The sequence below is a fragment of the Theobroma cacao genome, chromosome 1 (genome assembly GCF_053813885.1).
Source record: "Theobroma cacao isolate CCN51 chromosome 1, ASM5381388v1, whole genome shotgun sequence".
Taxonomy (NCBI): Eukaryota; Viridiplantae; Streptophyta; class Magnoliopsida; order Malvales; family Malvaceae; genus Theobroma; species Theobroma cacao.
Genome location: NC_142639.1, coordinates 7,486,312 through 7,503,029, shown reverse-complemented (window position 1 = coordinate 7,503,029; position 16,718 = coordinate 7,486,312). Strand labels below are relative to the sequence as shown.

General features: G+C 31.1%; 1 protein-coding gene across 2 annotated transcripts; it reads right to left on the bottom strand.

Moving 5' to 3' along the window:
• Window positions 1–13,324: 13,324 nt before the first annotated feature.
• On the bottom strand, window positions 13,325–15,327 carry LOC18611866 (ankyrin repeat-containing protein BDA1-like). 2 transcript variants are annotated; one of them, XM_088804358.1, is made up of 3 exons: window positions 14,639–15,327; window positions 14,082–14,517; window positions 13,325–13,600 (listed from the first exon to the last, which is right to left on the bottom strand). In XM_088804358.1, the coding sequence occupies exons 1-3, from the start codon at window positions 15,215–15,217 to the stop codon at window positions 13,596–13,598; spliced, it is 1,020 nt and encodes a 339-aa protein (XP_088660484.1). In that variant the 5' UTR covers window positions 15,218–15,327; the 3' UTR covers window positions 13,325–13,595. The 2 variants fall into 2 exon arrangements, with proteins under 2 accessions (XP_088660484.1, XP_088660481.1); XM_088804355.1 differs by having other exon boundaries at window positions 13,325–14,517.
• Window positions 15,328–16,718: the final 1,391 nt, after the last annotated feature.

The window sequence follows — 16,718 nt, the reverse complement described above, 5'->3', positions numbered from 1 at the left end:
ATAGTCAGCAAGGAAACATTAAGTGTCCGAAAAAGGTAGAATAAAGGTAAAGCTTTCATGGAACAAAGTAATATAAAACTTTGGTCTTCTTTCTTGTGGTTTCATGGAAATAACCCATACCATTTTTGGAGCACTAACCTCCCATCTCTATTCTCTTTCTCAAAATTTTTATTCGAAACTCCAAATTGCTGAAACTTTTTAAGGTCGTAAGGGCGGTAAAAATTCACCTAAATCCGATCCATTGTCCTCAAAAGTGGGAGTAACCTTATTAACTAGTTGTCTTGCCATGACCACTGGTTAATAAGGTTAAATTATAAAAATGCTGTTGTTTCAAGATGTATACTTTTTCCCTTTGACCATGCAGTGCCCTTTGTCAACCTTAACTAGTAACTTTAGATCATTTTAAATCATCCTTAAAAATATTTTGAAAAACAAAAAATAAAAAATAAAAAATCCGTTTCTTGGTTCCACCGGTTTATTAATAACTTGGTTATTTTTAAATAATAATAGATAAAAACAGCACTTTCAAAGAATTTTATTAAAATAAAGAAATATAAATATGCTTGTGATCATCCACATCAGAATAAATGAAGTTTTAGAAAAAAAACCCACCATATAGTGAAAGAAGGACCTCCTAGAGACAAGAGACATAGAGCTAAGGAAAAGCCAAAAAGAATCTTTTGTGTATAACCCTAGATAATCTCAAATGTTATCAATTTCGATGTATAAACCAAAAAATACAATGCAAACAAAAGTTTCTAAACTCTTGAAGATATAGAACAACATATAAATTATCATGTTCACATATCTATAATTTGAGTTTCCAACAATTATTCCAATAATTACATATCCCATTTAACCTATGGATGATTAATGCAACCTCATTGCTTCAATTACTGATTTGAGTATTGAGCGAGAGAACCTATGTGTCTGTATTGTGGTCAACCCTGCTACACCAGTGCCTACAGATGACACCCATGAACAAGCACACACTTAAGAATCAACCACACGAAAACTATCATAAATAATTCCCTTTCTTTATCGGGATCAGAACTAAGACAAATGGTGGGGACAACAAACATCTATTTGTCCGTATTTTGAGTACCCGTGTAATCATTGAAAATCGTTGAGTAACTAATTCTTGAAAATTAAGGAGCCTTCAGAACAATGAAACAATTCTAAGTATCAGCGATGGGAAATTGATAGAATATGATGAACCTTCAAAGCTGATGAATAAACAGCGATCACTCTCTGGGCATCTTGTCAAGGAATATTGGTCTCGTTCTTCCCATGATGATACCTATTCAGAAAACTGGTAATGGGGCTTTGTATCAGACTCTTCCTGGTGGACGGTTGTCAATTGAATTACAAGTTACTTAAGGTTTTATCCCAGCAATTAGACTAGGAAGTGCTACCGGAGCATATGCTTGTTTCAAGATTATGAGCAACTTATGGATAATAGCAGCCATTGGGAGGTGACACAGTAGGAATACTAATCTGCATGAGTTTTATGTATAAAATGACTCACAGATGTGGAGGAGAGGAAAATTTGGTGAGGGATTGAAGGAAATGTAGAAAAAAAAGAAAATAGAATTCCTTATCTTGTTTGGACTTTGGATGGATACGAAAAATATTCTATCTCATTTGGAAACACTTGTCATCATCATATCTATTTGTAAATAATTTTTTAAATTAACACGTCAAACACACAAAAAAATATAAAGCGTATACTTATATTGACAATAATAAAAAAAAAAACCTATCAGAAGAGCTCAAATAGAAAGCTCAACATAAAATTCATCCACCGTCCTAAAATGGTTTTATGCTCAAAATTTAACTCCTAATCTTACTCGTAAAATGTCAAGATTACCTTTCAAAATTTTGCAAATTTCTTTTATGTCCTTTACGGACACTTGTCACCACCACCTCCACTTATAGTTGACGTTTATTTTAAGGATAGACTACTTTGCTGCTCATGCGATACTCTTGGGATGATAATTTTTTTTTTCCAATTGAGTTGAGAATACATTGTGACATAGTTATGCAATAGTAATTATATTATTATATTTAATTATTGATGTATATTAATATGTATAAAATATTATTTTACAAAATATATAACTGTTATTATTGTAGCCATCATTGTGATATTTGTGATGGTACTTTTATACAAAAAAAAAAATCTTAAATAAAATCTCCAAACTTACAGTAGAATATGTAGTAATTTAATTTCTCTTAAAATTATATCTTTAGCTAGTTGATTTGCATCCCTTTTCATTAGTTACATTTAACATTGAAAAATAGAATATGAAGTAAATCAATCTCTCTAAAAACCCTATTGAAAAATAATTTTTAAAAATAATTTTTATTAAATAATTAATATAATTAAAAAATAATAAAATAATCTTACAAGTCTCATTCAATTTTATTCAATTTCTTAATTTTTTTTAATTTTTCAAATTTCTCCACCCATCTTTCTCTCTTTTATTTTCTATCTTTGTATTGTGAAATTATAAAAAGGTAAAGTTTTTATTTAAATTTTTTTATTTATATTATTATTATTTTTATTTATTTCAATTCTATTCTATTTGCTCATATATTTTAAGTTTCTATAGATTTTCTTTTCTAAATTTCTATGAATCATCAATCATATTCTTTTTTTTTTTGTTATGTAGGTTCTATATTCTACTTGTTATGTTTTTTTTTTTGTTATGTGGATTTTATTTTTAATGATTTTAATTTTTAAAAATTTAAAAAATTATTGTATATGTAATTCTCAAATATAAGTTCTAGCATTGCATTATTGGTTATTGTTTAAAATTTCACTAATATATTATTTTTTTATTAATCCTAATTATATAAGAAAAAATTATCTTATGTATATATCTTTAATGTGCTTTACGTTTTACATTTAGTTGAAGGGAAATTATCTTGAGTACAAGAAGAAATTATTAATTATGTATATCGTATTTAACTATTTATATTTTATGTATTCTAGTTTAATATTTAGTATTATAAGCTTAAATATAATAAAATAAGAATATTGGATATTGACTATCGTAATGTGCCGGTTCGGGAACTCGATCGCTAGATGTGGTTAACTTGGAGAGTTGCCACCAATCTTTTTTTGTTAGGTATGATTGGTCACCTATTAAATTGGTTTTATTCGACAAAATCCTAAATTGATTTTAAATTCGTCGAAAGAACTATAAATTGGTTTACGTATTTTATTTAGAGTTGGATTCAGGAGTACGATTACGCATAGGAAAGGATTAGCACCCCTGTGATGCCCATTCCGCGAACGGTATCACTTAATCATATATTATCCTAACCCATTAATTTTATTCTTATGTTTCCTTAATTGTTATTTATTTATTTCATCTTTTATTAAAATATTTTATTTTATTTTTTACGGGTTTAACATACACATGATGCAATTGTGGAATGCGTGGTATAAAATCAAGATAATGTCAAACGAAAATCCTTTATTAAATGTACTTTTCGAATCCGTCCATTGTATTGGTGGGATTCGAAAATATTCTCTCACCTGGGGAAATACCTTAGCGAAAGTCGCCTTCGCAAGTTTACTTGGTAGATCCCATCATTGGGATAGTTGTTTGTGAGTAAAAAACAATGTTTTCATGAATGCAAATCCTAATACGGGGTAAAAGCCTTTTATTAAAAATATTTCTTCGGACCTTCCCATCGTATTAGTGGAGTTCGGAGGTATCTTTTCACCTAGAAAGTTTATCGATTAAACTCGCCTTCGCAAGTTTTCTCGGAAAGTCCCATCATCGGGATTACGCCTGTATACAAAATATATTTATATGCCATGACATGTAACAATGCGACAATGATACGCGACGTACTCGTAAATTCAATGTTCGTTTCTTATTCACTACTTTTCTTTGAGCTTATTTATCATGAACAAATATTCTACATTTATTTATTATTTTTGTATAACTATTTCTATTTCGTCATATACTTTATTTATTTATATTTTAGATTGCGTATTTTTTTATTATACGTAGTTATTATTATTTATGCATATGTATTTTATCCATATTTTATTATTATGATTAACAAATTTATTGTTATCATTGATTTCTTATTCCTTACATATATATACTTTCATTAATTGGGGATTAAATATATAATTTTTATTTATTTAAAATTAGAAACATTAGAATTCCAAATTAAAACCCTCCCATTATACTAGTGGAGTCTTAATCGAAATCCTTAACCTAAAAAAATTCACTCGAAATTGCGACTTCTCGCGTTTGAAATGGATATCCCATCATCGGTATTGATTCCAAACCAAATATTATATTTTCATACTTAACAATTTCATGCTAGATATCATTTTTAATTTGATTTTCATTTATTTATTTATTGACTTTTTAAACCAAATCTAATTATAAATATTGATCATAAATATATATTTTTTTATTTTTGCTAATTTACCTAACCTATTTTCCTAAAATGGTCTAAAATTAAACCAAAATTACATTTTAATTAGGCAAAATGGGTTAAACTCAAAATCAATTAAAATAGATCCACAAGCAAAAAGGCAAAGGTTATACCTCTCTAGGCTAAGATTGGCCCAGCTCAAAGGCCCACGGAAGGCCCAAATCTGCTTACACCAGGTCCACTCCCTTAAGTCCACAATGCAGAGCTCAAAACGCACCGTTTTGGGTGCTTGTTTGGCGGATTGTGATATCCCAAAATGGCATTGTTTTGAAGACCCTAAACATAAGTATTTAACTTTCTTTTTTCCTTCTCCTCTCATTTTCTGCTCTTTTTTTCTCTCTATAGCCGCAACTCCCTCTACCTTCTCTCTAAAATTTTCCCTCTCTCTCTCTCTTTTGTGGCCGACAACAGCTTTTCTTCTTTTCTTCCTACCGCTGGTGTTTCTCCTTCCCCTCTCTCTTTCTTTTTCTTTTCCTTCTTTCTCTCTTTTCTTTTCTTTCCTTTTCTCTTTTCCTCTTTCTCCTTTGCTAGCATTTTCTCACCGTCAGTGTTACTTTCTCTGACTCTTTCCTTTGTCGGCATTGTTCCTTTCTTAAACCGACCGCTCCAAACTCCCTAGCTCTCACAGACCGACGGTACTTTAACCCCCTTCTCTATCTTGAAACCTTCTCTCCTTTCGATCTGTAGATCTAGCCCAGATCTCCCTCTTTTATGCCGCTGACCACCCAAAATCGGACCTTTCCTCTCTCTCCCTTTCCACGTCGGTCACCCACATTTCAAAACCCACCAAAAAAACTCACAAATCTCCCTTACCCAAGCACCTCCAAACCCGAAATCCTAAGCCATCGTTGCTCCTCCCATTTTCCTTCTTTTTTTTTTTATATTTTTTTGCATTCTCTTTTTGATTGTTGTTGATTGTGGTTAGGGTAGACTACTGGTAGTTTTTAGGATTTTAAATAGCTGATTTGTGAATTTTTTTGTGGTTTGAAAATCTGATTTTTTTAATCTGGTTTTTTATTTCTGAAAGGTTGGTTTCTTTTTTGTTGGAAACATTTTCTCTCTGGTTTTTTTTTTTTTTTGAAAAAATTGCTTTTCTCCCCATTTTCAAATCGGTTCAAAGCCCCTTTTTTAAGAACTAGATTGTCCAAAAAATTGGACAATCCAAGGGCGAAATCATGCTCTTCTGAGCATGATTTCACATGTCTCTGGCACAAAGGGGAGTTGGTAGCTGGAGGTGACCATTCCTCCCCAAATCCGGCTACCTTTCAGGGGCATTAATGCCCTGTAATGATGGATTGGAGAAGGGACTGAGCACACTCAAACCTTTCCTGTTCTTTTTTTTTTAAATTTATTTCTTGTTTTTTTATTTTTTAGTTTTTTTATTATATTTCATTATTATTTATTTTTTTATTTTTTGAAATAGGTGTCTACATTGACTACATTAATTTTTTAGTCGTTTATATTGAGACAGACAAGACTCTAAAATAAAATGGATGGTAAGTTTCTTACAGATAATTTAATTGTTTATATTAAGAAAGATATTGTCATTGTCGAACAAAACTTTTTTAGAGTATTATTATAATTTTTTTCTTTTCGTTTCTTTTGATTTACATATTATATAAAATTATTGTCTATTATAAATCTTTTGATTAGTAATGGTTAAGTTCAATATATTAGTTTTAAAAATTTTTAAGTTTTATTCTTCTTAGCCTTTGACCTCTCAAAAAAATTGGCTAGCTTCTCCCCTGCAGTTAACACTTGAAAAATAAAATATGTAGTAACTCAATCTCTTTTAAAGCCTTATCTCTTAGCTAGTGGATATGCATCCCTTTACATTAGTTACATTTAACATTGAAAAATAATATGGGAGTAATAAATAATGGAATAAAAAAATTATTTTTTTATTAATACTCACATATAACAGTGAGAGAAAAAAAATCTAATCCAAACCCAGCCCCAACTCACGCCTAAAAACCCAACCACAAATCCCATTATACTTCAAGCCCATGCCCTAATAGCCACGTGTCAAACCAAAAACCTAGTCAAGTGTCAAGTTAAAAACCTTTGGGACTTCTTTTAAATATAACAAACCCTTTTTGATTATTCATAATTTAAAATGCTCAATCTGCTGTAAAAATCTTACATGAGATTATTTATTAACTTAAATAGGACGACTACATGCATGTAAGTGTTTTTTTTTCATAGTCAAGTTGATTTAGTGATCTAAAATGCATATAAGTGCTTTATTTTTTTTTTCATAGTCAAGTTCATTTAGTGATCTGAAGTTATATAATCAGTTATGTACTTGTTTTACTGATGATGAAGCAAAAAAGTGTAACAGTACAACTTATAGTACTTCTTTTTAGTACTCAGTTTTCTTTTAACTTTTTTCTCTTATTTATACTCATAAATTTTAGATGGTAAGATAGACTTGAAATACGATATTCCAATAATGTCAAATTTTATGTGTGTTTAAGAGAAAAAATATTTTTTAGTTATTGAATGAACTAAAAATCTTTGAAATCACTCATTTTGAAAATTTTATAAGATTTGTGTACCTTTATATGGCTATCATCAAAACAATTATTGACATGTAAGTAAACAACTCATATTTTGAATTTAGTTTATTTTCATTTATTTGGTTGTCGAATTTTTTTTTATATTATTAATAAATTTAGAAAATGAGAATGATCGAATAATTAGACTTGTCAAATAGTTAAACTAGTGTAAATGTCATTTCATCTAGAAGTGAACCTTTCACAAAGTAATTGACTCTTGAATTTGGGCTTTATAGTTGATTTCTTCCTTCAGGCAATATCATTGCCAAGTGTCAAGCAAGGAAGCCCAAAGGGGTTTATAGTTATAGATTGGTATTTGGTCCATGAGGAAGAGATTTAACTAAACACGGCGTGAAGAGAGTTTTAAATTACAATAATGTTTAAGTTAAAAATAAGAAAATTTTTTTAATGTTTTTTCTATGTAAATAACTTTTGAGTCATGCTATTTACTTTATCACTTTTGTTCTAAATATTTTTATCTTGGATGAATTTAAATTGTAATCAAACTAATAAGTTATTATTATATCATAAAATAAAAAGTGTTAAGACAAATAATATTTTTCATTTTTTTAGTACGACAAATTCTAAATTAATTAATGTACCATATATGGCTTTTTATGAAAAAAAAAGTGAATCATAACTTTTGTTTGAAATAATAATTAGTTTAAGTAAGGTGATATGTATAAATAATTAATGCCATTTATTTGGCTAGAAATAGTAACTTATTTAAGATTTTTGCTTGATAATGGGGTAATTTTGTAATTTCATAACTTTAGGGGCTTCTTGTATCATTGCCAAGTGTCAAGCAAGGAAGCCCTTTATATGATTTTCTCCTAAAGTTTTCCTTATTTTTTTTTCATGTCAACCGAGCATGATATAATAAATTTCAAAAAAATTAAAATATAATATCTAAAATTTTTTTAAATTATTTAAAAATTTTAAATAAATATTTAATTTTTTTGTTGAGTTCAATCAAGTCTCTTACTTTTATTTTGTATTTCTTTATTTTTATTTTATATCAAATAGATTTTTATAATTAATAATTTGATTAATTGTAGTTTGTGAAAATTATATTTGTAATTTTTATATTACGTGATGTTGATGTGATATGTTGACATACTAAATAAATTTTTAATTAATACATCAAAGTGAGAAAAAGATTGATTTTAGTTTATTTTATATTAAAATTTTAATTTTTTTTAGAAAATTGCTATTTCGTGGTTATATTTTAATATCAAAAAGTAAAAAAAATAATTTATGCAAAAATAAGTTAGAATATAAAATGAGTATTAACTATTTAATAAAAAGAAACTTAAAAAAAAAAGAATGAATGGAACATATATATTTTTTTAAATTGAAGATTTATGTAAAATTATAATAAGATCTTATTGTTCAACAATAACCTATAATTGAATCCGGTTTGTATATATCATTTCCAATTAATTCTTTTTATGTGTTATTAATCTATTAAATTAAATATATCAATTTGTGAGTATGAATTTTTATATATATCCCCAAATCAAGCTAATTAAAAAATCTTATTAAGTATTGATTGGATGTTAATCAAGCATACTTTAAAATTTAATTAAATTCACTATTTAAGTGTTAATTAGTTGAGATGGTAATTTTTTAGGACAACGCACCTTAATTTATCAAGCTTATACATTACATGATAAGATTAACATATATAATATTGGTCTAAAATTATTGTCATAGCAATTTAAGGTTTTACTTAATTTTTTTTATGCCGACCTTGTTCGTTTTCTTTGTTAAAAGGGGTAAATCCTTTAAAAATGTGAGCAATGATTTTTTGTCATGACCCGGAACTCCTATCGGGCCCGTGACAATTGTCGCGACGTCTCGATAAGCACTCATTACCCCGAATGCCGATCAAAATCTCGTAAGGCTTAACATCAACTTCCGCATCTCCCCGGTGAGCGACAGTTATTAAATCTCGTATTTCAAGAAATTATAAGTTGTTTCCAACTCAAAACAATAAAATATTATTTTCTAGCTCACAAGGGCATTTTCGTCATTTTTTTTTGAAATTTCGAAATCTGTAAAAATGTAATTTGTAAGTGGAAACACATATTTCATTATTTAAATTAAATTTTGAAGTCTAAAACATTCGTTTAAAGTAAAATTATAGCTATTTGAATATAATAAAAATATTAAATAAAATATTCTATTTTCTTAAAACACAATATTTTCAAAGTCTTCTTAAAATAACTTTTGTAGCATAAGAGTAAAATAAATTTATTCATATAATAATAAAAATAATTAAAGTATGAATTTCGTTTACAGTGACACGTGGGCCCCCAACTAACCAAGAAGGTGTAGAGCTACGAACCCTTACTTCCTATGATGCAACTCCAAGATTAATTTTCGTCTTAATCAACTATCAACAAACTGTCCTGAGCCTGAAAAATAGATAGGAAGAGGGGTGAGATTAAATAATCTTAGTGAGTAAACAATTACCATCAAAAACATCTAAAACCGAGTAGATGGAGACAATATAAAAACGTTATATCACAATAATGTTCATAACAAAAATTTTGTTTCAATCTATACCAAACAATTTCTTTTCATCAAAATTTCTCGGCTTATGAATTTCTTAAACTTGGCCCCTGCCAATATCATTCTCGCGGGTACCTTCGTCAAGGTATCCCACTGAGACCGCCAAGGTTGTTCAATGACCCATACCCATAAACATGTTTTCACATCTAACACACAATCGTTCCTTGGCGTTGGTTGAGTCTCACTCTCACGTGGTGGCCCGAACGTGAGGTGCACTCAAATCATACCTCAGGAGATACTTCACCCAACATCTCCTCTCGGAGGCAAATATATAATTGAGTTACCGTGCCCCTATCATAGGCAGTCCATGGAAACCCCCACCACTGCAGTGACTGTTTAATATATTACCAGACCCATAAAAATTTCAGTAGCATAATATGACGAATAAAATGTAATCCAGTCTGCCGAGACTAATCCAAAACTATTCATATATTTCATGCCAACCCCAAAAATTTAGCCATCATGCTACCATAGTGTCATAAGCCACAATTTCAATAACATATAAAATCATAAATTTCAACACAGTCTCCATATACTCAATTTTCCCAAAACAATATTTGATTTCAAAATCAGTATAAATCTCATTTTTATTAAAAAAAATTTTAATTGAAAAACATAATATTTTATAATTTAAACTCACCATTCAATAAAAGCATTAAAAAAATATAATTACTCTAGATATTTAAGACGATAAGTTGTCCACTCACAGTTCCAGGAGTCGATGTACTCCTAATCCCAGTCTTCAAGCACAATTTCTGTACTTTTACCAGTGTAATTTGCTCACCACCTATCCACAATGTACAATACATAATTCACCACATCAATGCTTGACCATTATAAAATCAATTCAGGCTCGGTATATATGCATGAAATGACATGCAACTTATCCGACTACCGCTTAAATGCCGTGCTGACCTAATTCGGCCTATTACCCGATTAAATTACTAACGCATCCAATTTAATCTCAAATTAATTTTTTTCAATTTCTATACCTCAATTGCACCCAAATTGACTTAATGTTCCTCAGTGTGGTGCAAATTATCAGTCTCAGTAGCAAATTACGAAAATACTCCTAGTGGGTAAAAATTCGTATTTTTGCTCCGAAAATTCTCATTATTTTTCTAGGCTCATAATTTATCATTATTCATCATAATTCCTCAAATAAACATCAAGATCAGCAACCAATATTTCCCTAGAAAATTCAGCCAATAATGGTAATGGAGGAAAATAAATTCTTTTCTTGTTGTTTTGTTCCTAAATATGCTAAACTAACTTAAAACACTAACATAACTTAGAATCAAATTAATCTAATAAATTTCTCTCTCCTAACCCATTTTTTCAGAATTGAATTCATCCTCAAATCACATGATTCAACCATGAAAAATGATGGGAAATGCATGGAAATGATAAATCTTAAGCTAAGCTTGAAAAATCATACCTTTAAACACTTGATTCCTTGAAAAATCATACTTTTTCTTTGAATTTTCTCACTCTAGGGTTTGTTCTTATTTCTCTCTCTCTCCTGCTGGTTTTGGCTGACAATCCCAATGAAGAATTCTAAAATTTTCAAGCCTTTTAATAGGCTTAATAAAATATTATTATTTTATTTATCTTTTGAATGTTTTATTATTTTATTTTTTTCTAGCCATCTTTTTGACTTTCTTTTTCTACCACTCAATTCTCTTCAGTTATCCATGTCTTCCATGAAATTTCTAGACTTTTTCAAAGTTTTGGTGGAGTAAATTTTTAAAAATTACACTTTTGCCCTCGTAAAGTGAAAAATTATATTTTTACCCCAAAAACTGAAAAATTGCCAATAGACATATTTTTCATCCATTATACTCATACCATTCTCCAATTTGTCAAATGTGATCTAAATTCTCTCAAAATCTCAAATTTTATCCGCGGGTGGAAAAATTACAATTTTGCCCTTAGATAGTGAAAATTTCGGTTTGACTCCGAATTGATCCTCGAACTCCTAATTACCATTTTGAGTCATCCCTAAACTGTGAAACTCTTAATTTTACCTTAAAATTTTTATTTGAACTAGTTCGAGGCTTAATCGACTTAATGATACCATTAAGGGCAATATCGTCTTTTAACGATTTCTCGAACTTCCTAAATATACAAACATTCTATCGAGCATGTGAATGACATTATAATTATTTTACAAAACAGGGTTTGACATTTTTTATATTATACTTTTGTCTCTGGTACTATTTACAGCAAAATTTTATTAAATAACCCAAGGGTGAAATTCGTGGGCTTTATTAACATAATCTGGCTGTTTGCGAATTTGCCTGATTCATGCTTGCGTGTCAAATAACATGGGAAGAAGCTTAAAGCATATTTTTACCGTACATGTTCACTGTCGGATATAATATTGATCATATTTTTATTTTGAAATTTAATTTATTATTTTTCAATTAAAATGTAATTACTTTTTTATTTTATTCCTTTATGAAAAATTGACTATTGAAATATATTAATGATTATCATTAATTAATTAACATTTTACTATTATTTTTTTCCAAATTAACATTATCTGTTATATTTTGAGATGGCAAAACAATATTTTCTATTAATTTTTTTAATTTTTTTGTCCCAAAATAGGAGTACAATATAAAACTGCGCCGGTTCAAAATTTTGAAAAAAAAAAAGGGAAAGAAAGAAAGAAAAAAAGAAGAAGAGGTGAGTGTATGAGAAATTGACATTGGTTGTGATACATAAAACTGCAAATAGAGCTACAACATAGAAAATGTGAAATGTTAATTGACGCAAGATGCGTCCATCTTCAAGGGTGGTACGTACGCTAATTTGACTGTTGATCAGGCTTGACTAACGTTGTTAATTTGTACCAGAGTCTGCAGAACCGATGCAGTAGAAGGAAAAGGAATAACAAGCATACTAGACAAGGATTGAGAAATTAAAAGACATCTAAAAGATACACGCCTCCTAGTACTACAACGCTAATTACCGATACCAGGGGAGCATTACATATGGACACCATTATAACAAAAACCAAAAACGAAAACACGTCGATAACTATGGGTACAAAAAAATAACATGGAGATATGGCGTATATTGACATTTGAAAGCGTATCGCAAAAAATGCCAATATTACCTGAAGAACAGTCCTCAAACCTAGGGGAAATTGTCTAAGGAGTCCCAAGATTAGGAAAAACGCTACTATAAAGACGGCACGGTTTGTAAGATAGAAAACAAGAAAATGAAATGGATGCATGACTGATCTTCCCACCAGATTTCTATTTATTCTAGGATGGGTTGGAATGGGAGTGGCGGTTGGAGCTCCAACCTGTGAAACAGCGCTAGGCGGGCTAAACAGAGTATGGGAACCTAAACCTTCACCTTGCCAAACGCCACCAGGCGGGCTAAGAATTGCTTGGTAGGTGGCTGTTAGTAGCAGTCCTAATGTTACTAATGAAGCGTTGCGGTCTTCGCTTGATATGTTAATCCATATCTTTAAAATTTTCCGCTGATGTCTTTGTTAAAAACTTGAAACTTGGTTGCCACGGCGTAATTACCTATGGTTGAAACTCCAGGAAATGAGCATACGCGCAGTATATTAATGCTCTCTCCGTTGTTAACTTGGCCCCGTGCAACATCCAGAGCTGTTAACCCAGCCTGATTGGTCACATTTTTATCAGCCTTGCATGCTAATAGTAATTTGAGCATCTGTTTAATAATTGAGACATAAATACAATAAAAAAACAAGGATCCATTCTTTTAGCAAACTAGTAAAAGTAATTCGAGCAGATAGATCCCAAAATAGGAGTACAATATAAAACTGCACTGGTTGATTTCACAGGGGTGTTTTTTGTACAGGGTCCCTTCTCACCTCTTCCTTGGCAAATCTTTTTCTGTTTCTGTCATGAGAAGGATTCTTCCGCAGGTTCTTTTTTGTTTTACTGCGGCTTTTGCTTGATTGTACAGGGACTCTCCCTATCGATCTTGATTTTAATACTACACTCAACCTTTCAAAAACAATAAAACTGCACTGGTTCAAAACTTGGAAAACAACAAAAGAAAAAGAAGAAGAAGAGGTGATTGCATGACAAATTGACTTTGGTTGTGATACATTTAACTACAAATAGAGATACGACATAGAAAATATGAAATCTTAATTAATGAAAGATACGACGGAGCGAAAAATGACACCCAAAAGGAACCAGCATCCTAGTACTATAACGATAATTTTGGATACACGGGAAGCACTCGACATGGACATCATTATAAGAAAAACCAAAAATATAAATGTGTCGATTACTAAGGGCACGAAAAAATAAAATGGAGTTATGGTAATTATTGACATTTTAAAGCATATAGCAAAAAATGCCAATAATACCTGAAGAGCAGTCTTGAAACCTCGGGGAAAAGGTTTAAGGAGGCCCAATGTTAAGAAAAACGCTACTATGAAGACTGCACAGATTGTAAGATAGAAAACAAGAAATTCACCTGGATCCATGATTGATGTTCCTACCATATTTCTACATTTTTTAGAATGGGTTGGAGTGGGAGTGGAGGTTGGAGCTCCACTAGGCGGGCTTAAACGAGTTTCGGAAACTTCACCCTGCCAAACGCCACCAGGCGGGCTAAGAATTGCTTGGTAGGTGGCTGTTAGTAGCAGTCCTAATATTACTAATAAAGCGTTGCGGTCCTCGCTTGATATGCTATCTATATCCTGAAAAATCTCCGTCGATGCCTTTGTTAAAAACTTGACGATCAGTTGCCACAACTCATATAAAGTTGAAACTCCAGGAAATGAACAAACTCCAAGTATATTAATGCTCTCTCGGTTGTTAACCTGGCCCCGTGCAACATCCAGAGCCGTTAAACCAGCTTGATTGGTCACATTGTTATCAGCCTTGCATGCTAATAGCAGTTTGAGCATCTAGGTTTAATCAAGACAAAAACTTCTATCAGTTAATGACCGCAAAATACAACCAAAAAAGGATCCATTTCTTTTTACCAAAAGTAAAATTAATTAGAGCGGGTCAATGAGATTTGATGACCTGGGGGTAATTCTTGGCTGCAGCTCTGTGCAAGGCAGTGTTGCCATCCTTATCTTTCCGGTCCACCACGTCTTGACAACAATCGGTCTTCTTCAGCATCTTGGATAAGACACGAAGAGCAGCTAATCTATTGTTTTCAACAGCAATGTGAAAAGCAGTCTGGTTGTGAATCGTCACGTCGAAGATGCATTCAGGACAATCCTCCAAAAATTTGGCCAAAAGATCAAGGTTTCCTTCTCTAGTTACATAATGCAAAGGAGTGTAGCCCTCCTTCCCTTTGACACGAACAAGATCTTTATTAATTTCCAGGAGACGAAGCACGGTCTCTTTATGCCCGTTTTGCAAGGCCAGGTGAAGGGAGCTAAAGCCACGTTGGTTCAACTTCTTAGCAAATGATGGCTTTAAGTTCATCATCTCCATCACAAAATCGGTGTGCCCTGCGGCTGCAGCTATGTGTAAGGGAGTGTCAACAAACTCCACCTCATCAATGCGCTTCAAAACATCTCCATCTTCTTGAATTGATGCATAGAGTGCCTCGATATTTCCTGCTAGAGCGGTTTCCCTCCATCCGGTAATCATAGCGAGACGAGAAACGCTATAGGTAGAGAATTGGAGGCGTTTGAGCTAATAATTATAGTAACTAGTTTGTTGAAAGAGAAAGCAGTTGTGGTTTGTGAAGGAAATGGGAAGGGATTATCTCTACTACATCAGGATTGCGTTTCTTTGTAAGGTGCTTGTCTTCATGATCGGTGACTTTTTAGTCAATCGATTAAAGTCAACAACGAAACACGAAAATGCGAAATAAAAAGGTAAAGCTTTCATACTTACAAGAAAACTTGGGCGCTTTTTGAGTCACTCAATTTCAATTATAGTGAAAAGGAAACATTACAAGTCGGAAAAGGTGGAAAAAAAAAGATACAGCTTTCATGGAACGAAGTAGTTTAAAACTTTGGTCTTCTTTCTCGTGGTTTCATGGAAATAACCCAAACTATTATTGGACAACTAAGCTCAAAAAATTTCAGTGGGCACCCTTGTCTTGTCTCTCTCCTTCTCAAACGTTTTCTCAAATGTAAATGTCTAATTAAGGGTGGCGAAAATTCAACTCAATCCTATTTATTGTCTTCAGAAGTGGGATCAACCTTATTGACTAGTAGTCTTGCCATTACCACTAGTTAATAAGGTTAAATTATCTAAATGCGCGTTGTTTCCAAATGTATACTTTTTTTCGTTTCAACCATGCAGTGCCATTTGTCTGCGATGACTAGTAGCTTTAGAGGATATAAAATCATCCTTAAAATTTTTTAAAAAACAAAAAATATTAATTTAAAAAATCTGTATTTAATTACGTAAATAATAACAAAAGTTTTCACTTCTAAAAAAAATAATTTTCATGTTACCAGTTACCAGCAACACTGCAACAACTTGACGCCCTCTTATTATGGTGATCAAACAAAAAATTAAATAAAGCAAAAAAGTTACTACTGTCATTGTTGCAAAATCGTTCTTCCTTTCTAATAGCTTGCACACAGCTAATCTTTTTAGAAGTAAGTATTTCAATTGTGAGACTCTCTTCTGTTGCTTTTTAATCTATCTATATCATTATTCACATATATGAATTGTAAAAACTATACTTACAAATGATATTTAAAATTGTATTGAAAAGTTCTCAACATAAAATAATGAAGCAACAAAAGCCGCCTCTCAGAGCCCCAGCTCCTCTCAATGGTTAAACGTTCACAAACCTGAGATCTCTGCATGAAATTAAGATATTGTTTGATAACCTGCTTTTGTTTTTGTTCTTGTTTTTTTACTTTTTGTTATTTTTTCTGTTTTTCATTATTTTTACTTTTTAACCAAAAATAAAAAAACAAAAAACAAAACCATCAATAACCAAAATAAAATCAACAAAGAGCTGGGGCTAAATAAATTTATCATTGTTACGGTAGTATGCAAAATTTTGGGTGCAGAAACTTAATCCTGCCCCAAAAGGTTATGAAGAATGTTGTGCAATTTTGCTCCGCATCCTATTCAAAAGTCAGCTAGAGCCTAGAGGAGACTGCTGCCAGTTCATGTGAAAATA